Source organism: Spermophilus citellus, assembly GCF_964194105.1.
Source record: "Spermophilus citellus genome assembly, chromosome: 17".
Taxonomy (NCBI): domain Eukaryota; kingdom Metazoa; phylum Chordata; class Mammalia; order Rodentia; family Sciuridae; genus Spermophilus; species Spermophilus citellus.
In genome coordinates this window covers 25456677-25480147 of record NC_138199.1, presented here as the reverse complement: position 1 = coordinate 25480147, position 23471 = coordinate 25456677, and the positions used below count along the sequence as shown (strand labels likewise).

Here is a 23471-nt window from a genome sequence, read left to right as displayed (position 1 = left end):
TTTTAGATAGAATTTCAGTTATAAGAATAAACACTACCATCCTGTGTTTGCAATCAGCTGTTTTATTGCACTGAGGATTGAACACAGGGATGCTTTTCCATTGAGCCATATCTCCAGCCCTTTTTATTTTTTGAGACAGGGTGTCCCTCAGTTGCTTAGGGCCTCGCTAAGTTGCTGACTTGTGATCTTCCTGCCTCAGCCACCCAAATCACTAGGATTACAGGCATGCACTACCACACCCAGCTTGCAATCAGGTTTCAAAGAGGCCAAACTAATTAGAGGAATGACTAATTGCCACTTCCTGCTACATCATGCATCCAGTGGCAATACTGGGCCCAGCACAAACATTTGTTTTACAAGATTTGCATTCATTCTCACCTCCAAGATATACTAATATTCCTTATCTTAGCAGCTGATAAAGAGCCATAGGGTATCAGATATAAACTTTCGTAGGCCAGAATACTGAAGTGCATCAAGGAACATTATACTAAACACAATACTCAGCTCTCTGTGGAAATCTGTAACTAATGGGAAGTAGGAGTCATGGAACAACAGAGCAAAACAAAACAAAATATTTCTCATGCTGTAATAAGGACAAAGGCACAGAGAAGAAAAGCCTTAACCTGGAAACATTATAATTACTAGACTGGCTATATGAATCAGAGAAAGTCATCTGTCATACTAAACAGGGACATAGAAAGGCTGCTTCTACTAAAAGAAGTGACTCTTTACTTAGGCCTGCAGATGCTCAATGGCTAAATAAAAGCAAGATAAATTTTGGCATCTATGCTTTGATTTTATAATATATAAAATATGTAATTAAGCAGTCTTGGTCCACTGTGGTCTGACTGATCATTCTCTCAGTTCTGGTGCTGTGAAATGGATGGAGAAGTCTTTTTCGATATATATTTTGGATGAGCCATTATTTATCTATTTATTTATATGTGTATTATATATGTATACATATATATATATATATATATATATATATATATATTTTAGTTGTTGATGAACCTTTATTTTATTCATTTACTTAGATGCAGTGCTGAGAATCAAACCCAGTGTTTCATACATTCTAGGCAAGCACTCTAGCACTGAGCCACAACCCCAGCCCCTGTGCTTTCATTTTTATCTGTCTCCTATATTAAATTTTGTCACAATGCTCATCTCTTCATGTATAAATGTTAAGCATTTAAAGAGTGTTCAACTAAAAGCTAGTAATACAAAACTTATTTGCTCTAAATTTACTTAACCTATCTCGTACCCCTTTAAGATTGAGGCAAGATTGTGGCAACCAGTTTTCAGTTCTGGAATGGCACCTAGAAATCTTTAGTCCATGTCCTGCACTTTCCAGAAACCGTTGGAGCAATCACACCACGGGAACTGAATTGCCTGCTTCCAGATCACAGGTCTCTATGAAGCACCCCAAGCAAAAAAGACTTCTCCATCCATTTCACAGTACCAGAAGTGAAAGAATGATCAGTCAGACCACAGTGGACCAAGACTGCTTAATTATGCATACCTTTCACACCCAGCCCAAACCCTTCAGCTCCTATTAACAACCTGAAAAACAGGGGCTGGGGTTGTGGCTCAGTGGTAGAATGCTGGCCTACTATGTGTGAGGCACTGGTTCGATCCTCAACACCACATAAAAATAAATAAAATAGAGTCACCTGTCCATCTACAACTAAAAAATATATATTCAAAAACCAAAATCCAAACTGAAAACAGGGCTGAAAATAAATAAATAGATAGATAGTTAAAATATTAGGGAAAAAAGGGGGCTCAGATGCTGGAGCTCACTTAAGCCTTCTCAATATGGTCATACTGATTTAAATTTTGGAGGGAAGGGTACTAAGGATTGAACTCAGGGGCACTCAACCACTGAGCCACATCCCCAGCCCTATTTTGTATTTTATTAGAGGCAGGGTCTCACTGAGTTGCTTAGTACCTCTCTAAACTGCTGAGGCTGGCTTTGAACTAACAATCCTCCTGACTCTGCTTCCTGAGCCACTTGGATTACAGGCATGCGTCACCATGCCCAGCTCTGATTAATTTTTTTCCCCTGCTTTTCACCATTTCCTTTTCTACTGGATGTTTTCAGCAAGTGACTGGACCTGGTCTGCTGGAACCACTAAAGTCAGGCTCTGGCCTAGGATGCTGGTAACAATACTAAATCCCTCTTCGTGGTACAGTAAAGGCCTCTTACAGGCAACCTGCAAGGGCCTTTCCCATTCCATAAGATGTAATTTCCCTAACTGTGCAGTTATCTCTATTTCCCTGGAAAGGAGAAATACCTACCTGTGCATTTACATTGGCACCAAACTCCAGAAGACACTGCACAGTCTCTTCCAGTCCCCAGGAAGCTGCCAAATGCAAGGGAGTCTGCCCATCCCTGGCTTCTTCCTCTCCTTCTCCATTAGCACCTGGCTGTCTGGGACTATTCACATCACAGCCACTGAAAGAAAGGGGGAAACAAAAGGCTTCCACCTCATCTACAGGCATGCTGATGAATGGAAAGCAGCAGTCTTACCCAATCTACCAAAAAGCTGCTACTGCCAGTCTGCTATCCTGTTCCTGGCCTCAAAAATTAGGGTGTGGGTGCAACTGCCACAGATTCTTTTGCAATGGGTCTTGAGGCAACATGGGCATTAGAATCTTATAAGTTCCCCAAGAGATATGCAACTCTCAAAACATATGCTGCCTCAGCTTTTAGAGTTTTAAATCCCAGCATGTGGGCCCTTCTCCTCAAGTAAGCCCAACCCTTGGTTAACTAGAGTTGGCTGACTCTCTAACAGTCTGAAGTATGAAAGTCAAGTCTTAACTATAAATTAGTTGAGACTGGAGGTAGATTAACATAAGAGGCAGTTTGCAAGAAGCTGGATAAAAAGATTCAATCAAGAGATACTTGGGCACCACAGACCTTCGAATAAGAAAGCAGGCAGTGGACTCATTGTTTTCATCAATAGCTCTGTGCAGAAGTGTTTGGAGGCAACCGCTAGGTCCTGGACCCCAGCATGTGGCATCACAACCATGTCTGACCTGCAGAAAAATATGAGATTTCTTATAAATATCATCAAGCAAAAGTAAAAAATGTATTGTCAAACCTGAGCTATATGTACAGCATTAGATTCATTTTCCAGGTAAGGTGTGGTTGATAATTAAGTGATAATTACTTTAGTCTGTATTAATCATTAGTTTTACAAACACTAGTTAAAATCTGCTCTGTAGTCTGGGAAATATAAACATGTTTAATTAGTGCCTCTAGAGCTGTGTGGTAGAAGGTAGAGAAAACACAGGTACCTGCTCACACAGGTACTCAAAAGCCCCCAGCAACACATATAGTATACCTGTAATTAACAGGTAATCACAATAATAATAGGTATATATCCTAGGTGCAAAATGCCTTCATGTCACACTGCAGGCCCTTCAGAGAACTAAGGAGAAAAGACAAGGTTTACCTACACTTTGTGGGCTGGTCTTGTAAATAGGAAGACAAACCTGAGATTTGAAAATTTAGTGAGGGGAGTCCATACCAAATTAATATCATAGAAGACACTGAAGAAATCCCTACAATTTTTTGCTTCTGAGTGGTTTTCTTGGTAAAGTCAGCTTAAAAACAAAAGTGTTGGCCAAGACCAACTGAAAATTTCTTTAATGTGACTTTCAACTGCTTGTCCTCGTCCTTAATCTGCTAGTACTTGGCAGATCTCTTGCTCCTGTGATCACTATGTAGGAACCAAATCCATTCCTGACACAATAGTCCCATCTGTAAGCCAAAACTAACGTTGTGCTTGTCTCACCAGAGTGGATGCGATGTCTTCCAAATTATTTGCCAACGCAAGCCACAGTGGGGGGTTCCCTTTCTCGTCTGAAACGGACATGTCAGCTCCTCGGGTGCATATGGCATCAACTACGAGCGGAAGCTGATTTCTGATGGCCAGCTGAAGGGCTGTCTCCCCATCCTGAGTCCTGCTGGAACATGCACACCAAACCAAAACTAATATTTGTAGCTAGAGTCAAAAGAAAAAGAGTGCCCTCCTGGGCACTCCAGAGTCCAGACTTCACTACATCCCTTAAACATACTTCATTCACGGTCATTAGAATTTTCTCAGAGAAATTAAACCTCTCAGTAGTACCTATTCTGATTGCTTTTTAGAAAACACACACACACACACACACACACGGAGAGAGAGACAGGTTTAGAAAATGTCACCCTATTACACCCTGATAATAACTGACCAACTTTTTTTTTTTTTGGTACTAGGGATTGATTCAGTGGTGCTTTACCATTAAGCTACATCTCTAGCACTTTCTTTTTTGTGTTTTAATTTGTTTTTCTTTGTTTTTTCTTTATTTTGAGACAGGGTTTCACAAAGTTTGTTGAGGTTGGTCTTGAACTTGAGATCTTCCTGTGTCAGCCTCCTGAGTTACTGGGATCACAGAGGTAAGCCACTACTTTTATTTTTTGGTGGTGGTGCTTAGGAATCAAACCCAGGGTCTCATACATGTTAGGCAAATGCTCTACCACTAAGTTACAATCCCAGTCTAACGGCATCTTACTAAAATGCCAATAAAACAAATGCCACTCCAACCACCAATTTCTTTGCACAAGACCCTGTAGCACACACCAGCTGGGGAGGCTGAGGAAGGAGGATCACAAGTTCAAAGATAGCCTCAATAATTTAGCAAGACCTTGTCTCTAGATAAAATATAAAAAACAACTGGGGATGTGGCTCAATAGTTAAGCACCCCTGGGTTCAATCCCGGGTACCAAAAACAAAATGAAAAACCAGAAACCAGTTCTTTGCCCCACTCTCAGGTCATTCAGAGTCACTTGATATTGGGGATAAAGATAAATTCCTCTGAAAAAAGCAATCACACTAAAAATTTAAGTCTGTGTTTTTCTCTCTTAAGCCTTGTTTGTAGTTTATTTGTTGGGACAGTCTTCATAACTGAAATTCTAAGAACTGATTTTGAGCCAGGTGTGGTGGCACACACCTATAATTCCAGTGACTCAGGAGGCTGAAGTAGGAGGATAGCAAGTTCAAAGTCAACCTCAGTAACTGAACAAAAGCTCTAAGCAACCAGTGAGACCCTGTCTCAAAATAAAAAATAAAAAGGGATGGGGATGTGGCTCAGTTGTTAAGCGACCCTGGGTTTAATCCTCGGTACAAAACAAAACAAAACAATTTTCAGATTGTTCTTTTTAACGATAGTTGTGCAATATTGTGCACTGGTCCTGAGGTTCCAACAAGATCAAAGTTCAGGGGGCTGGGGTTGTGGCTCAGCAATAGAGCACTCACCTAGCACAGGCAAGGCCCTGGGTTTGATCCTCAGCACCACATAAAAATAAATAAATTTAATTACTATCTTTAATTAATTAAAGATATTATATCCAACTACAACTAAAAAATAAATATTAAAAGAAACAAAAAAAGACCAAAGTTCAGTTCCACTTGTATCAGTAAATTATATTCAGTTTATAACCTTGCATTTGTACTTTTTTAGAACTGCTGTTTCCCTTCCTTTAATAAGTAATAAGAATATTTTGTACAACCAAGGCTATATTTGCACCATCTCAGTTAAATATGATCTCAGTATTACAGCAGAGAGTCCTACCTGACATTTATATCTGCCTGATGCTCCAGGAGAAAGAGTGCACTCTTGCTATCCTGCCGCTGTATGGCCATGTGCAACAAGGTTTGCCCATCTGACATGGTGTCATTGATGGAAGCCCCGGAGCCCAGCAGCTGGGCTGCAATGGTATGCATGCCTGGGAAACAAACAAATCCTGATTAACACATGTTGAGCTTTTCCCACTTCCTCATCTTACTACAATAAACATTCCCTCTCAACTTTTCAAAGTCATTAGTTTCCCACTGGACATCATAAGCTTAACCCAAACAGAGGTTACTCTAACACCAAATGATTAGCTTCACTCCTCCTCACCCCATTCATCCATCTACTCTTCTGACGTATGTCTTTAGACATCAATACTCTCTAGAACCACCTTACCAGTCCACAATGCCAGGCCCAGCACATTCTGGTCCCGGGAATCCTTGAGGCTGAAGTCTGGAATAATTTGCAAGTTGTTGGTGGCATGAAGAGCATTGGCTAAATTATTTGAAAAGGAAAAGAATACTTGATTTCACTATCCCATGGATCACATTTAAATCATTCAAAAGAATAAAAGTTCAGTTTCAAACTGACTAGCTGGCTATAATATGATCACTGCTATTCTCTTGTGGGGAGTGGAAGACTAAAATCTTACATTTTGGATCAAAGTTCACAAGGGAAATGAATTTTTAAAAAATATTGAAACACTAACTCTTTTGAAAACTTGCTCCACTATAGAGACACACATCAATTACATGATTACTAGAAAGAGGGTTGAAACAATGTCTTGACAATGTTTTCCTCATATTTAATTCCTACAATCTTTCAGCTCCTTCAAAAGATCAAGAAAAAAGAACATTCTACCTAAGACCTTGCTTCCTTTCAGAAGCACAATGCTAAAAAGTGCTGGACTTTTGAAGAACTAGGCAAGAGTAAAACAAACTACAAGATGGGAAAGAGAAAAACCGAGGACTTTTTGAGGAAGCAAGTCTCCTGCAAAGGGCTTCTTTGGTCCCTTTTTCTGGTTCCTCTCTCATGGGTCACCTCCAGGGAGGCTCAGAGACACAGAGTGCTGACTAACTCACAGGAAACCACAACAGAATTCTCAAAGCCAGTGTTCATGCCAAAGCAAAGCTTTGCTTGACTTACACTAAAATGGCTTAGAAAATGACCCCAGAACAAGGGAGAGCAGAGTCACCTATTCTCACATCTTAACCTGCCAGGTGAACATCCTGAATACATACATAGGGAAAGAGGATAGTCAAGAGACAGACTGTAAACTGATGTAGTCTAACCTGAAAGGATGTTTCTAGTAAGAAACTGGCTATAAAAAAATCACCAAAAGAGTAAACATCAACTCTGTAAATTAACTACTCCAAACTGCTGTCTGCTAGGTCAAACTGATGGGCAGAATTCCCTCCTACTTACCTTTCTGCTCCAGGATGACAGATACCACATCTGGATGATTATAAGCAATTGCCATGTGAAGCGGCGTCTGCAGATACACATTGTCCATGGAGCTGGTTAGGGATGTGACCTCCTTTGGCAAAGGCAGAGCCTCCTCTGTCTGCAAGTTTGGGTTGGCACCTTGCTGCAGGAGCTCTGCTGTGAGGTTGGCCAGGCCATGCCGGCAAGCTGTGTGCAATGGGGTTTCTCCCTGAACACAAACAAATGGCCCAAATTTGAGTACCTGCTGGCTAGGGGTTCTATTCACAAAGGGATAAAGATAGAATAAGTGCTGAAACTCTGGTCCTCAATGCCAGCCACAATCCTTGGTTCATATGGTCACCAGATGTGAGTTGGCTCATGCCCAGTCTGCCACTGGCTTATCCTGTTGCTACTTTTTTTTTAATTGATTTTATTTTTTTTAAATACCCGACAGAGGAATGCATTACAGTTCTTATTACACATATAGAGTACAATTTTTCATCTCTTTATATATACATATACTTTTTCTGCATTACAATTCTTATTACACATATACACCACAATTTTTCATATCTGTTTATATATAAAGTATGTTGACACCCAATTTGAGTCTTCATACATGTACTTTGGATAATGATATCCATCACATTCCACTGCTCCTGCTAATCCCCTGCCCTTTCCGTTTTCCTCCCACCCCTCCTGTTGCGACTCCTGTGATTTTTTGATTCCCTTTCCCCTGTGTCTTCCCAATCATCTTCCAAATACCCTGGCTTCCAATCTTCTTCATCTCCTATTACCATCTTCACCTCCTTAACCATCTTTCACTTTATTTCCATAATAATTTTTAAGCATAAAAATAATATATGCTTGCTATAAAACTACATTAGCAAACTATCACCAAATGTCACCAAAATAAACACTGTAGAAAACAGAAGAGTCTCATAAGCTGTATTAACAGTTTGACATCATTGTCTTTAACTCCCCATTACACCCTGCTTCTTTAACCTGTTCATATCAATACCACCTGAACTCTGATCAAGACCTTCTTCATCCATTTTTTAACACAGTAAATAGATGTCTCTTCTCACACCAGTACCCAACACCCAAGTATCTTCTAATGGAACTATTATTACTAGTTTCACATTTCTCTCCAGTGGCAGAATATTCATAAGGAAAAATGGGCAAATGTAGATGAGTGTGTGTGTATATGTTTGTGTATGTATATAGGCATATACTTAGTAGAGTTTTTTGAACCCAAACTAACAGAAATAAAACGAACGTATTGCTCTGTACCTTGCTCTTATCACAGTTATCATCATGGAAAGAGACTTTTTGTGAAAAATAGTAAGATCCTATCCCCTTTTTCTCTCAAAATTCTCCTTCCCATAGGAAATCACTTTTAACTCTTTCATTTGGGCATTTATAATCCCCATGGTTCTAACTAATGTTTTGTTATTGCTACCTCTTGACTTTCCAGCTTAAGACTTTATCTGTCAGACCTCTACTTTATCTGTGGAAGATAAGGAAAATTAAGCACTCTCACTCCTTGACCCACATGCACCTCCCACACTACAGAACTTCATTACAATTGTGCTGAGAGCCACCAGTCTATCTTCCTCCTTAAACTACCTCCAGTCCAGCCGTTCTTCCTAAATATTCTTACCAGGTGTGCATTCCTACTCCCAAGGCTTCTACCAGTATCTACAAACCCAGGTCTCCAGCCTTGTTTTTACATCCAGTTTTCCCACTGCCCTCTAGCTATCCCTGACTAAATGCTTAGAAAGAATTCAACAACTGCAGTAGAATGTACTCCCTCCATGCCAGTCCCTCCTCCTAACCAGCACCTTCTTTCTTTTCAAGGGTATACCAAGACAATTTTTTAAAAATTATTTTTAGTTGTAGGTGAACACAATACCTTTATTTATTTTATTTTTATATGGTGCTGAGGATCGAACCCAGTGCCTCACACTTGCGAGGCAAGTGCTCCACTACTGAGCTACAACCAGAGCCCCCAAGACAGTTTTAATACCTCTCTCATCCTTGCTTCTGGGAGCTGTAAGAAGGCATGGCCTGGTGACTACAATTCTGCAATTTCTCTGAAACGTATCACTTTGGATCTAAACCCAATAAGAGGACAAGTCATTGTAGATGATTCCTACCTGTCTCAGGCCTGGAATCAATGGCACACTCACCATGGTAGCCATCCCAGGCAGCTCTCTCAACTCTAAAATGATCATACTGTTTTTCTGCCCAAAACCCCTTTGGGATCTCCTCCACATAAAGCCCAAATGCTTTTAAATCAGCACGCCAGGGCTTTCTCTATTGTGACTCTCTCTTACTTTCACATCAGGTCTCCCCTATATCTGAACATCTTAGGTTTCACCTAGTTTTGCTATGAAGGAGATCAAGAGCTGGTAGACAATATGGTCTCCTGGGAGGATTTGTTTTAAAGTTAGAAGATACAGCATATCTCTCTACTATCAGAATGAACAGTAAGAAAAATTAATAATAGAAGAGAGACAGCCAATTAGAGACAGAGCCATACAATGGTAGAAGCAAAGTTTCTGAAAGGGTGAGAGGGATGAGAGGCAGACCTCAAAAACAGAGGACAGAGCTCAGGGGTAGAGTACTTGTCTAGCAGGTACAGTGCCATGGGTTTGATCCCTAGCACTGGAAAAACAAAACAAAAGAAACCAGCTTCCAGTGAGTATAAGTACATTCAATGATTTCAATTGAAGTGTAGGCCATGTGTGTAGACATATGAGATTTAATGGAGGAAAGGACAACACTGTCCTTGCCCCTGTGCTCCCAAGATACGTTGGAATGTCTCGGATACCATGCTTTATTGCTTACTGCTTTGTCCAATGCTGTCAAAAGAGGATGACTATATTTCTTAGTATCTGGGTCTTAATACTGGCTCCAATATTTATGAGTCACTTAACCCCTCAAAACCTCAAGGTCCTTCACCATGAATTAAGGGATGTATAGATATGAAAAATGTTTCTGCAATCCTAATAATACATGCTGCTTCTAGGTACATTTTTAAGAATTTAAAGGGGTAATAACCTGAAAAATCTTACAAAGGAGATGTAAAAGGTAAGCACATTCCTCTCAGTCTGAAAATAATAAAGTAAAACAACTACATTTAGGATTGAACATTCCAGATATTATGTAATATATGCTATATCATTTATTTTTATCATCCCCACATCAGGATTAATTCCATTTTATAAATTAGGAAACTGAAGCTCAGAATGTTTAAGTAACTTGCTTAAGACTAAGAAATGGAAAAGCTGATAAACTTAGTAATGTTCAACCCCAAAAGTCACACTTTTAACCACAACTCTGTTTTGTAGGCACCCTTGTCCATAGGGGATATGTTTTATAACTACTCTCAGAAGACGCTTAAAACCACAAATAGTAACAAACCTTACATATACTAGGTTTTTTCTTATACATATGTATTTAGGATAAAGTTTAACTTAAAAATTAGGCACAAAAGGAAATAGTAACTAATAATAAAATAAGACAATTATAACAATATACTATATAGTTATGCAAATATGGTCTTTCTCAAAATATCTTTTGTTCTTTATCATCTTTTGTGTGATAATATAGATGATATAATGCCTATGTAATGAGATGAAGTAAGATAAATGATTTAGGCATTGTGACACCCCATTAGGTTACTTGAACATATACATAAGGGCTGTTAGAACACAAGCACTATGATACTAGGACAGCTGATATAACTTACACAGCTACTAAGTGACTAATGGATCAGTAGCATATACAGCATGGATATACTGGGTAAACGGATGATTCACACTCTAGGCATGATGGAGTAAGACAGTGCCAAGATTTCATTATGCTATTCAGAATGGTGCACAATTTAAAACTTATGAATTGTTTACTTCTGGAATTTTCCACTTACTATTTCCAGGCCATGGTTGACCATAGGTAACTGAAACTGCTGAAAGTGAAATTACAGATAAGGGGAATTACTATACAGTTTACCTTATTAGCTTGGGACTAAATCAACAATCACATAGAAGAACCCTGGCAAATGCAAAGTGTTACAAGATCAAGATCCTATTACAGTAGGTTTGTGTGTGCATGTTTGCTACTTTGTATTAGAAAATAAAGTCCACAGTATCTAATTCAGGGCCTGATACACACAACAAATACTTAAATGGTTGCTGAATGAACCAAACAGACAATATTTAAGAATATATAAAATAATCTGTTTTACCTTTTTTAAAAATCTGCATATATAATTTTCACAAAAATTGAATAATACTTTTTTGTTTTTTTGGTACTGAGGATTAAATGTAGCAACACTCCAACTACTGAACCACATACTAGCCCTAGTTGTATTTTTTTATTTAGAAACAGGGTCTCACTGAGTTGCTTAGTGCCTCACTGTTGCAGAGGCTGGTTTTGAACGTAAGATTCTCCTGTATCAGCACCCCTCCATCCACTGGGATTACAGGTATGCGCCACTACAACGGGCATAAAGAATCTTGTTTCATTTTTCCTACACATTTATCACTATTGTTTCTTTCACAGACCAAAACCATTTTCCCTGCCTTGTCACACTTACCCACTTGTTTTTGTGGTTGACATGGGCACCATTGGTCGCCAGGAAAAGTGCTGCTGCCTCATTTCCTGCTCCAGCTGCCCGCTGCAGTAAACAATTTCCTAGAAGAAAATGGGTATATTCATTCTTCTATTTGCATAGAAATGAGGTCAAATTCCACATTGCATAAAACCCTGCTTTCTCTACCATTATCATACTACTGACCAATCTACACTATATACTAGGTATCATTTAAGTCCTTATAGACATTGTCTGTATGGGGACACAGACACGGGGAAGACTTTGGGCTGGAACATCTGTTCTTCCCGGGTTTCCCACTAGCCACTGCTTAGGACCAGAGCCAAGTTATGTCTCTTCAAGGGGGTTGGATTAGCAAGGTTTTTCAACAGTGGTGCTACTAACGTTTTGGATAGGATAATTCTTTGTTCTAGAGCCTTCCCTACATGTAATACAAAAGTGTATCCGTATCATTAGCTTCTACGCATTAGAGATATAAGGTAGGACCCCTGAATTTGATGTGACAACCAAAAATGTGTCTAGATATTGCCCAATATCCTGGAGCAAGGTGGTGAGAGGGTGGAACTGTCCCTGGTAAAAAGCACTGGACTAGATGACTATTTCAAAAACAATGCATACTGAAGTTCTGCTAGAAAATGCCCCTTAAACACTTCAGTCTTATTCCCAGGGCCTTAGCTATGCCTATTCTTGACTTAGAAATAATTTAATTAGCATTGCCACCCTTTTCCAAGTAAAATCTTAATGAGATGAAAAAAAAATTCTCAAAATGATTTTAGACCCAGAATAGTGTTTCTACTCTTTTAAAATCTGTTCCTAAAAATGAACATAAAATCTCCCATTCTATAAGTATGCTATTAGAAACCCTCCCCCCAAATTAACCAGGACTAAAAATAAGGTTAAAAAATGAGACAAAGCAGTTTTCCTTTTCCCTTAAGAGAAAGTGATTCCACCTCTAGTTGATAATCATCTTAATCTAAACTCTTAAATGAAGATTCACATTTTTACTTTTGTTGTCATTCCTATCTAAGTCTTACAGTTAGAACAAAGATAACTTGTGACTACTAAATATTACTGTACTATTGAAAACCAATGGACTAAGGTTATTCCATGTAAAATAAAAAATGGAATAAATCAATAGGAAAGATCATAATATTGAGCTTGTATGTATTTAACAACTAAGACCCAAAAATATACAATGTAAAACTGACAGAACTAGCAAAAAAAAAAAAAAAAAAACATAATATACCTCTCAGTAAGTGACAGATCAGGGGCTGGGGTGTAGCTCAGTGGCAGAGCACTTGCTTAGCAAGTGTGAGATCTGGGTTAAATGCCCAGAGCCACAAAAGAAAAAGAGAAAAGAAAAGAAAGCAATAAAACCGATAGACCAAGCAGTCCTAAAGTTAATAAGTATGTGTAAGATTTCAATAGAATAATGAACAACTTTGCTGTGACTCACACAGAGAATCCTGCATCCTACAATTTAAAAAGTATACATTATTTTCAAATATGTCAAACTCTTATAAAATCTTGTTCTAAAAGAACCTTAAACATCAGTTGGGGGCGGGGGCAGTCTTAAAAACAGCTGGACATGGTAGCAAATGCCTGTAATTTCAGCTGTTTAGGAACCAATTTTTCCCAATGAAAAAGATGCATTCAGAAGACAAATGAGACATGGATTTCAACATAACAAAATACTGAATTTCATGGATATTTAAAATACAAATCCTTTCACTACATATCTGTGTGAAAGATGTATTATCTTCATATACTTTAATCAAAACAACATCTCAAAAGATTGAATATATATGCAAATATAAGAAACCAGCCACTTTTGCTGCATTCAGTGGTGCACGTCAGTAATCCTACCTACTCAGGAGGTGAAGGCAGGAGGATCACAAGTTCAGTGCCATCCTGGGCAACCTAGACCTTGCCTCAAAATACAATTAAAAAAGGGTGGGAGTATAATTCAGTGGTAGAACAACCCTGGGTTCAATCCCAGTACCAGAAATAATAAACAAAGTATTTCAGTTTGAAAGATTAATTTGATATTTGTCTAAACTGTTTGAAGTATAAGAAAAAAAATTACAACCTGCACTTTTATTTTAAATTAAGTATAAAATAATTTTCCTAATAGTAGGCCATTTTGTTAAAAACAAGATATTCCACAGAGCCCCTAACTTCAGCATCAACTTTCAGGGACCTACTATTCTGTACCTGTCATGGTATCAGGTGCATCAGTGTTGCTGCCACGCTGAATGAGTCTGGCTGCAAAGCTGTTTTCATCAAATGAAGTCCCATTTACCACAGGGAGGTCTTCAAAGGGGTTTACAGATGCATCCGAAGATACAGTGATGTACTGTACTGCCAGCCACAAAGCTGTGCTGCCTTCATGGTCTTTTAGCTCTAAATCTAACCTGAAATAAGGAAGCAATGTGAAGAAAGATAAGTATAATCTTCAGACGCTCTGTACTGCCAACAGTCTTATTAGTCTTTGTATACTTTTTGAATAATAAAATTTTATTTTTCCTTTTACTTATTAAGATTTATAATACTGCTGGGTGTAATGGTACATGCCTGTAAATCCCAGTGGCTCAGGAGGCTGAGGCAGGAGGATTACAAATTCGAGACTAACCTCAGTAACTTAGCAAGACCCTAAGTAACTTAGTAAGACCCTGTCTCAAAACAAAAAATGAAAAAGGGATGGGGATGTTGCTCAGTGGTTGAGTTCAATCCCCAGTTTAAAAAAAAAAAAAAAATCTTAACACTAAAAGACATTTTAAAAGAATTTTTCACTCACAATCCCACCCTCACAACTGCTTTTTCATTTCTCCATGTCGCCCTACGTACTGTTTACACTGCAGCAGCTGATTGAACACATATTCATTCCTGGCGGTGATGGACAGGTGTAAAGGAGTCCTGCAGGATAAAAAGAGGTCAATTTAAGACAGTCCTAATTTAGGACTACTCATAGAAGAAGTGGCTAGACTCCTAGGCAGAATAATCATTCACAAGAAATTCTGTTTCTGCAACAGTTTTCCAAAATCATGACCAATAATCAAAATATGAAAGTGAACTTTTTTGACCAAAAAATTACAAAAGCAATTAAAGAAAAAGATATCAAATATTCTCTAATTTAATACTGACTACTTCAGCAATTTCTATCATAAGTCTGCTTATTTTCCCTTACTTATTCTCTACCAATTCTGGGGGGAGAAAAAACTTTTCTTCCTTCTCCATAATCTTCTGTTAAACACTGGAGTAGTAACAGATGAGAACTGATTAAGGAAGGGGCTGGGGCTCAGTGGTAGAACACTCGCCTAGCACAGGTGAGGTACTGGGTTCGATCCTCATAAAGATAAATAAATAAAGGTATTGTGTCCACCTACAACTAAAAAATATTGAGAAAAAAAATAAAAGAACTGCTTAAAGCCAGGCATGGTGGCACATGCCTGTAATCCCAGCAGCTTGGGAGGCTAAGGTAGGAGGATCTCGAGTTCAAAGCCAGCCTCAGCAAAAGCAAGGTGCTAAGCAACTCAGTTGTGAGATCCTGTCTCTAAATAAAATACAAAATAGGGCTGGGGATGTGGCTCAGTGGTTGAGTGGCCCTGAGTTCCATTTCCAGTATCCCCCCATCCTCCCAAAAAAACTGATTAAAGTGGCATCTGATCCCTCCTCAGTGCTTTTATTTAGCACTGAAGTGACCTAAAGGAGATTGCCACTGCAGAAAGGGCACCCAACACTGGCATCTACCTGGAGATGAAAAGATTACCAAAGTTCATTGCAGTTAGATGGGGGAAAAAATCTACAAGGGGCATAAAGGATGCAATTTTGGGAGGGAATAAGATAATTATCACATGATATTAAGATTTCATTGAGATCTATTATACTTTAAAGTACTTCACCTATCCTAACCCATTTTCCTATTTTGACAATGACACTTCACTGAAATCTTTTCTTATTTCTTCTGAGGGTTTTCAAAGGTAAAAAATAAAAATAAAATACTGAGCTGCTACGATGATAGGTAGGTCCCACCTGTGGCTTGTGATGTAGGTGGCTTTATTATCGACCTTTAGAGCCTCCCACACTGCTGTCCCAAAAGTGGCCCTTTCTGAGATTCTGAACCACAAGGAATCCTTCACTAAGTCCTAGTAAAAGCCAAAGGGAACACAAGTACTGGCAAATACATGAAGGGCTATGCTGCAGCAGAAGACAGCAAGCTGTGCAGATAAAGAGTTGTCTCTTTATAAGGCAGAATTGGGTTTAAAATAGGGACTTGCTAACAATTAGACCTCACAGAAATAAAAGATTGCCTTGAATTAGTGTGCTCTTCTTCCAACTATCCAAGCAACTCTAAGAAATGCTAAAGAAGCTCCCCTTGGAAGAGGTGACTAGATAACCAGTCTAGTTCCTTCTATCATGAAGATGACAAAAATTGCTGAGAAATTCAAAGACTTCTGTTAATCAGGATGGAAATGTTTTCCACAAATGCCTCTCTCTGGTCTTAGTCATGACATTCATTTGCAGAACAAATAAACATTTATGATTTCAATAAACATCATATTCAATAATGCCAAATACCATGTTTGCCAATTATAGAGAACCATAAAATACCCTTCTTGGATTTGTGCTAAGGTTATCATCTCTCAGTTTCCCAACTTACCTGCCCTTGCTGTCCTGCATGTTGGGATTGGCACCAGCCTGTAGGAGGGCCTCTGCAATCTGTGCCATCTCAGACATCACATCTGTTGAATGTTTCTTTGAACTGTACAATGCCACAAGGTGCAATGGTGTCTCTTGGGCACCCAATGTAGCAGCATTAACAAGGGCCCCATTCTTAATAAGGAAAGTAGAAGCAAAGAGATCTCCTTGAAAAGAAATAAGAGAAGACAAAGTAACATATGTCAACATTCAGGGTGAGCTATTCTGGTCAATGTTTCCTCAAAAGGCAGCAATCTATAACTGCAGACAAAAAAGAAGAACAAGTAGGTAAGTCTGAAGAAATCTCTTGAGATACCTCTAAGTGGAAACTCATCATCAAGACTATGGAATTATATACCTTAATTCAATAGGCCTCTCGGTCCAATTTTTTATTACTTGTGATCATCTGTTCTGCCTCCTCACCATAATATCCCCTTCATTATCTAAGAAAACCAAGCTTCTAATTTTCAAAGGCTTCTTCTGGTCATTTCTCAAAAAGGGCTTCTGAGATTCCTCCCCAGCACAATTTCTCTCTCTCTACTTTGTTGACTGACCACAATCTAAACCTAAGTAGTACTCAGCTCCAATCTGCTGTACTTGCACACAGATTCCTGTTCAGAGTAAATCCATGTCTGATTTATTACTATAAAAAGTCTTTTCTTGGGGCTGGGGCTGTGGTTCAGCAGTAGTGCACTTGCCAGGCATGTGTGAGGCACTGGGTTCAATTCTCAGCACCATATATAAATAAATAAAATGAAGATCTATCAGCAACTAAAAAAAAAAAAAAAAAAAAGTTTAAAAAAATATTTTTAAAAGAAGTCTTTTCTTTTAGTTCTCATTTCATGCAAACAAAACAGTCTTACCAAGAAGTTTACTACTGAATATTTGAACAGAGAATCTGCATAAATTATTATTTATAAAACTTTCACATGGTAAATTAACTGGTTGTAAAAAATGAAAATTCTTTCCTTTGCCTTAACACTTTTGTATGGAGGGGAAAAAACTTACCTTAATATATTGACAAGAAGCCAAGAATTAAATTTACCTAAAGATATTAATAGTATACAATTGTGGCCAGGTACAATAATGTACACTTGTAATCCAGTGGCTTGGGAGGCTGGGGCAAAAGGACTGCAAGTTTGAGGCCAGCCTCAGCCCTTAGCAACTTAGCAAGACCCTAATCAACTTAGTGAGACTCTGTCTTAAAATTAAAAAGGGCAAATGATGTGACTGTGTGGTAAAGCACTGCTGGGTTCAATCCCTAGTACCCACACCCCAAAAAGAATACAACTGTGAAAATACTTTTGTCAGATACCAATAAAGGAAAGATGACTCTAGATTGGTTACACAAATACATGTCTGAATTCACAACTAAGCAATTTGACAAGTGGCAATTAAATATTAAAATTACTTGTTAAAAAACCAGGTAAAGTATACTTGTCAAGTTCACTTGGAGGATGACAAAGATCATATAATTACTTATATTTTAAGATTAAAGTTCAATCTTCCTTGGATTTAACTCCTTTTATAATTTAAAGACAAAAAATATTGGCTATATGTCAAATTTGTTTCTTAAGAAAATAAGGCAAGGGGCTGGGGATGTGGCTCAAGCGGTAGCGCGCTCGCCTGGCGTGCGTGCGGCCTGGGTTCGATCCTCAGCACCACATACCAACAAAGATGTTGTGTCCGCCGAGAACTAAGAAAAAATAAATAAATATTAAAATTTAAAAAAAAAAGAAAAAAGAAAATAAGGCAAGAATAACAAAGAATTAATGAATAGAAAACCTAGTAGCAAGTGTTTTTAGGCATTCCTCCTAGTTAGGTGGGAGCAACTGTTTCTCTCAGTGCCCTCCAGGTGGCACCAATTAGCTCCTAAAAGGAAAGGAGATACCTACTTTATGTGTTTTCATATCCACTACTGATTTATAAAACACAGACCCTGGAACAGGCATGGTGGCACACACCTATAATGCCAGTGGTCTGGAAGGCTGTGGCAGGAGGATCACGAGTTCAAATCCAGCCTTAGCAACAGAGAGGCGCTAAGCAACTCAGTGAGACCCTGTCTCAAAATAAAATACAAAATAGGACTGGGGGTATGGCTCAATGGTCGAGTGCCCCTGAGTTCCTAGTAACTCCTCCCCCCCCTCAAAAAAAAAATTCCTAACAAAAAAGTTAAGTTTTTAACAATCCATATACAATTATTCAGGAAACAGCCAGTAACTTTTATTATTCAATTAATAAAACCATATTTCATACTGTCCCAGTTGGTGCCACTGTTTTCAAATTTACTACAAAAAAATGAACAGGGGATCCCTATTTAAGAAATCCATTGATTGATATTGGCTATTGCAGTTTAAAAAGTAGCAGAGGAACTAGATTTTTTTAAAGAAAGCAACAATTCATCTCCTTGCCTAGATCAGGCTAATCAAAGGAGATGGCTACCAGGGGTCATACATGTGCCTCCTGTGAACTCACCTGAAGACATTGCCTGTTGCATTCTTCTAACAGACTAGTACACCTAGTTAGTAGGATGATGACTATTTTGTTTATAACATGTGTCCAGAACTAGACTTAGATGTCACATATTAAAGACCACCCTTTGTTCCTCTTATAATAAATTTAAAGAAGGTTTAACAGCTAACTTAAAAGTCTATTAGTCAATTTAATCATTTAGGCAGGTCAAAAGACTGATATCAAGGTCAAGTAAAAAAAATTCCTACAGAAATTGAATCTGGTTATGGCAATGTAAAAGCCACCATGTTGATCCTACCAGTCAAGTAGTAGTCACTGTGCTAAGTGCACTACTTAACACTGTCTCTCATGTTCCCAACAACACAATAAAGCAGAAATGATTTCCAATTTGCAAATGAGGAAAAGAAAACTCAGTATGGTCAAATGTCTGTCCACAGCATAAACAGATGAGACAGAATTCAAACCCTGGTATATCCAAGGTCCAAAGTCAGTAATCTGCCCACCACACCATGCCACACTTAAAAACAACAATCTAGTTTATTATATCCACAAATTTGCAGACAATTCATAAATTCAGAATGGAAGATTAAATCATCTGAAAACAAGCATCAAACATCTAAAAACAATTCTTGGCAGTTCATGTAACTAAGCAATCACCAAAATATTGAATAACTCATAGATGTTTTTCCATCAAACATATGATTAAACTCCTTGAGAGGAAAGGAATATAATTTTCAGATTTTTTTTAAGCAACAAGTATATTTGTTTCCAAAATAAACATCTCACATACTAAACAGTATGGGAAAGAGCAATTCCCTATGTGGTGAAAACTTTTTCCACTCAACACATACCCAGAGCCAAGCACCCAATGGCTCTGCATAGTGCACAGTGATGCTTAGGGAAAATGCATCTGCTTTTAAAACTGACTCACTCTAAGGATTTCCCTACCCAATAAATAGCAAAATTTCCCTCTCTACCAGCCAACAAGCTCAACACTCTAATACATGGCTTAGGAGGATATTTATTTTAAAATCTTTGCTCACAAAGCAACATATATTCCACCAACAAGGAGCAACATGGCAAAAACACAGCAGGGACAATATTTTCATAATGCATGAAGAGAAAGCTAAAATGCACATGAGTAAGATGTGGTGAAGCCAAGCACAGTGGCACACGCCTGTAATCCCAGTGACTCAGGAGGCTGAGGCAGGACGATCACAAGCCTAGGAAACTTAATTAGGCCCTGTCTCAAAATAAAAATAAAAAAGGGCTAGGATGTAGCTCAGAAGTAGAGCACTTGCCCAGCATGCACAAGGTTTATGGGTTAAATCCACAGCAACACACACAACACACACTGGTGAAATCAGTATATCCTGTCTTTGCTGTCCATAGGGAAACAACAAAAAAGTAGCCACAGCAAAGTTCTTCTGTCAAGCCAACTATCACTCTACAAAATTAAAGCTTCTGACTTTTTTTTTTTTTTGTATGGAGGATTGAACCCAGGGGTGCTTAACCACTGAACCACATCCCAACCCTTTTTATTCTTTATTTTGAGAAAGGGTCCTGATGAGTTGCTTGGGGCCTTGCTAAATTGCTGAGGCTACCTCAAACTTTCAATCCTCCCACCTCAGCCTCCTGAGTCACTGGGGATTACAAGCATGCACTACAGTATCTGGTATCTTTTGACATTTTAAAAAGCTTTCATCTCTCCATAGATTCTCTGTCAAAAATGACCACAGCCAAGTAAAGTTGGGCAGCATCCACTTGGAACATATTAATTAATTAATAAGGATATGTTAAAAAAAAATAAGTCCTATTTTCCCACTTAAAAAAGTTAATTCAGGAGCCTAAGGTAGGAGGATCACAAGTTTGAGGCCAGCTTCAGCAACTTAGCAAGACCCTAATTAACTTAGTGAGACCCTGTCTCTAAAAAAATACAAAAAAGGGCTAGAGAAGTGTTCAGTGTTAAGCATCTCTGGGTTCAATCCCCAGTACCAAAAAAAAGTTAATTCAGGACAGGGGCAGTGGTGGAGCACTTGACAAGCAAGCAAGAGGCCCTGGCTTTGATAACCAGTACTAGGGGAAAAAATAAGGTTAAAATGTTCTGATTGTGGGCTGGGGCTCAGAGGTAGAGCGCTCGCCTAGTTTGTGTGAGGCACTGGGTTCGATCCTCACCACCACATAAAAATACAATAAAGATATTGTATCCACCTACAACTAAAAAATAAATATTCAAAAAAAATGTTCTGATTGTAATCTTACCATTTCCATATTATCTCACTATTGATAATATACTCAAAATAACATTGCTAGAACAAAACAAATCTTAATCATTTTGCTATGTGAAAGTCTGTGAAAGATAAAACACTGACTCCCCAAAATTAAGTTTTTAGGCTCCAGAGGCTGAGACAGGAGGATCATGAGTTCAAAGCCAACTTCAGCAATGGCAAGGCACTGAACAGTGAGACCCTGTCTCTAAATAAAATACAAAATAGGGCTGGGGATATGGCTCAGTGGTTGAGTGCCCCAGAGTTCAATCCCTAGTACAAAAAGAAAAAAAAGTTTTTAAGTTTTCCTGGTTTTGGTATTTTTCTTATGTTCATGCTAGGATACAAAAGAAAGACTTTGTATCATAATTTCTGGAGAATGTGATAATGTTGAACAAGTAAATGTATCAAGTAAAAGGTACTTCTCAAAAGCCACCTTTCTAACCTCCCTCCCTCAGGCCCTGTCAGTCCTATGAACAGCCAAACTAACAAGGCCCGGGTAACAGTTCTTCAATCCCTCCTCTTACTCAAATCAAATTCTAAGTCTTGTAGCCTGCAAATACAGACTCAAGATGCCTTGGGAATTTTTGGAACTGAGTCAGGGAGTCTTCAAAAACCATATGAATAAAAAGAAAACTGCCTGCAAAGAAAAATATCAAATAGATTTCACCTTACCTCTTTGGATTCCTTTATGTAACAAGCTCCAGCCATTCTTGTCTACCATGTCCACATCAGCTTTATGACTAACCAGCGTGGTAGCAATACTCTCTAGTCGTCGTGAAAGGGCTAGATCTAATGCAAGATCTCCATTATGATCCACTTCATTCAGCTTCCCAGGGAGCTGCACAGAAAAGTTTGTAAATCAGCACTCAGATGGCATAATTTAATATATTTTAACTTCTCCCACCTAGATCCCTAAATATCATCTCTTAGACCAATGTTAAATTTTGGTGCTATGACACGGCTTACTTCCAAATTCAATTCATTCATAAACATCTACCAGGCCTCCTCAAGGCACATGCTTACAGAGAGCAGAGAACTAAAAAGATTACAGAACAGACATAAACAGTAACAAGGACAATGAAGGACCGTGGCAGAAAAGCAGACAGTTCATTAGGGTACAAGTGCCAATGGCAGAGTTCAGAGAACTTCACAGAAAAGAGCTATCATTTTCATGAAAGGCTATGGCTTATTCTTCCCAGCAGTTTAATGTTTCTTCACACACTGAACACCCAAGATAAAATGTTTCATTCCCATCTGTCAAAAGCCACTGATTTTTATTAAGGTAGCGTGGCAGGCAGTGGTAGGCAGAATAACAGTTCCCCAAAGATTTCTATGTCTAATCCCAGAACTCTGTGAACATACACCTTACATGGCAAAAAGCCCTCTGCAAATGTGATTAAGGTTAAAGGCCTTGTGATGAGGAGAGTATCCTGGGCTATCCAGGAAGGCCCAATCTTTCTAATCACATGAGTTCTTAAAAGTAAAAGAGGGAAGCAGAGGAGTTGGTCAGAGAAATGCAACATTAGAAGGACATGATCTGCCACTGCTGGCTTAAAAGATGGAGACAGGAGCCACAAATTAAGAAATGTGGTAGCACCCTTCTCTGGGAATAGCCAACAGCGAACAGCCAACAAGAAAGTATGTGTGGTTATTGCAGGGGAGGAGGGGTGTTGGGGTTGTGGCTTAGTGGTAAGAACACTTGCTGAGCATGTATGAGGCACTGGGTTCGATTCTCAGCACATATAACTAAAATAAAGCTTCATCAACAACAACAAACACAAAGAAGAAGAAAAAGGAAAAAGAAAAAAGAAAGAATGAAAGTGGCGATCTTGGTTCTATAACCACAAGAAGCAGAATCTTGCCATTAATGCAAACAAGCAGAAAATGCATTCTCCCCTATAGTTCTGTACAGAAACATAGCCTGCCAATACCTTGATTTTGGTCTGATGATGCCTGTAATGGATTTTCCATCTCTAAAATTGTAAGATCATAAATTTGCATTGTTTTAATATATTAGGTTTGTGATAATTTGTTATAGTAGGGAAAAAAAAACAGATTTCAGCACCTGGAAGTTAGATATGGTTACAACAACTACCTAAAAATATGAAAGTGGCTTTGGAACTACTCAGGAGACTGAGATTGAAATACTAAGCATGATAGAAAACAAAAAAAAAAAACAGGGCTGGGGTTGTGGCTCAGTGATGGAACACTCGCCTAACATGTGTGAAGCCCTGGGTTCAATCCTCAGCACCACATAAATAAAATAAAGATATTATGTCCAGCTAAAAAATAAATATTAAAAAAAAAGAAAACAAAAAATAAATTTCCTTGAACAAGCTATTAATATGTATATGTATATTAAATGT

At 38.5% G+C, this 23471-nt stretch overlaps 1 protein-coding gene across 5 annotated transcripts in view; it reads right to left on the bottom strand.

Annotated features, from left to right (window-relative positions):
* The window catches only part of ANKFY1 (ankyrin repeat and FYVE domain containing 1), an 84885-nt gene that overhangs the window by 15627 nt on the left and 45787 nt on the right, over window positions 1-23471 (bottom strand). For 4 of the 5 annotated variants that reach the window (XM_081272887.1, XM_081272886.1, XM_081272884.1 and 1 more), the window contains 11 exons: window positions 21778-21943; window positions 16326-16530; window positions 14513-14581; window positions 13880-14079; window positions 11651-11748; window positions 7048-7276; window positions 6019-6117; window positions 5623-5776; window positions 3804-3975; window positions 2924-3042; window positions 2302-2458 (listed from right to left, as the gene is read on the bottom strand). In XM_081272887.1, coding sequence (XP_081129013.1) covers window positions 2302-2458; window positions 2924-3042; window positions 3804-3975; window positions 5623-5776; window positions 6019-6117; window positions 7048-7276; window positions 11651-11748; window positions 13880-14079; window positions 14513-14581; window positions 16326-16530; window positions 21778-21943 — 1668 coding nt within the window. The remainder of the gene's footprint in view (window positions 1-2301; window positions 2459-2923; window positions 3043-3803; window positions 3976-5622; window positions 5777-6018; window positions 6118-7047; window positions 7277-11650; window positions 11749-13879; window positions 14080-14512; window positions 14582-16325; window positions 16531-21777; window positions 21944-23471) is intronic. The other variant, XM_081272885.1, reaches the window with a different exon arrangement.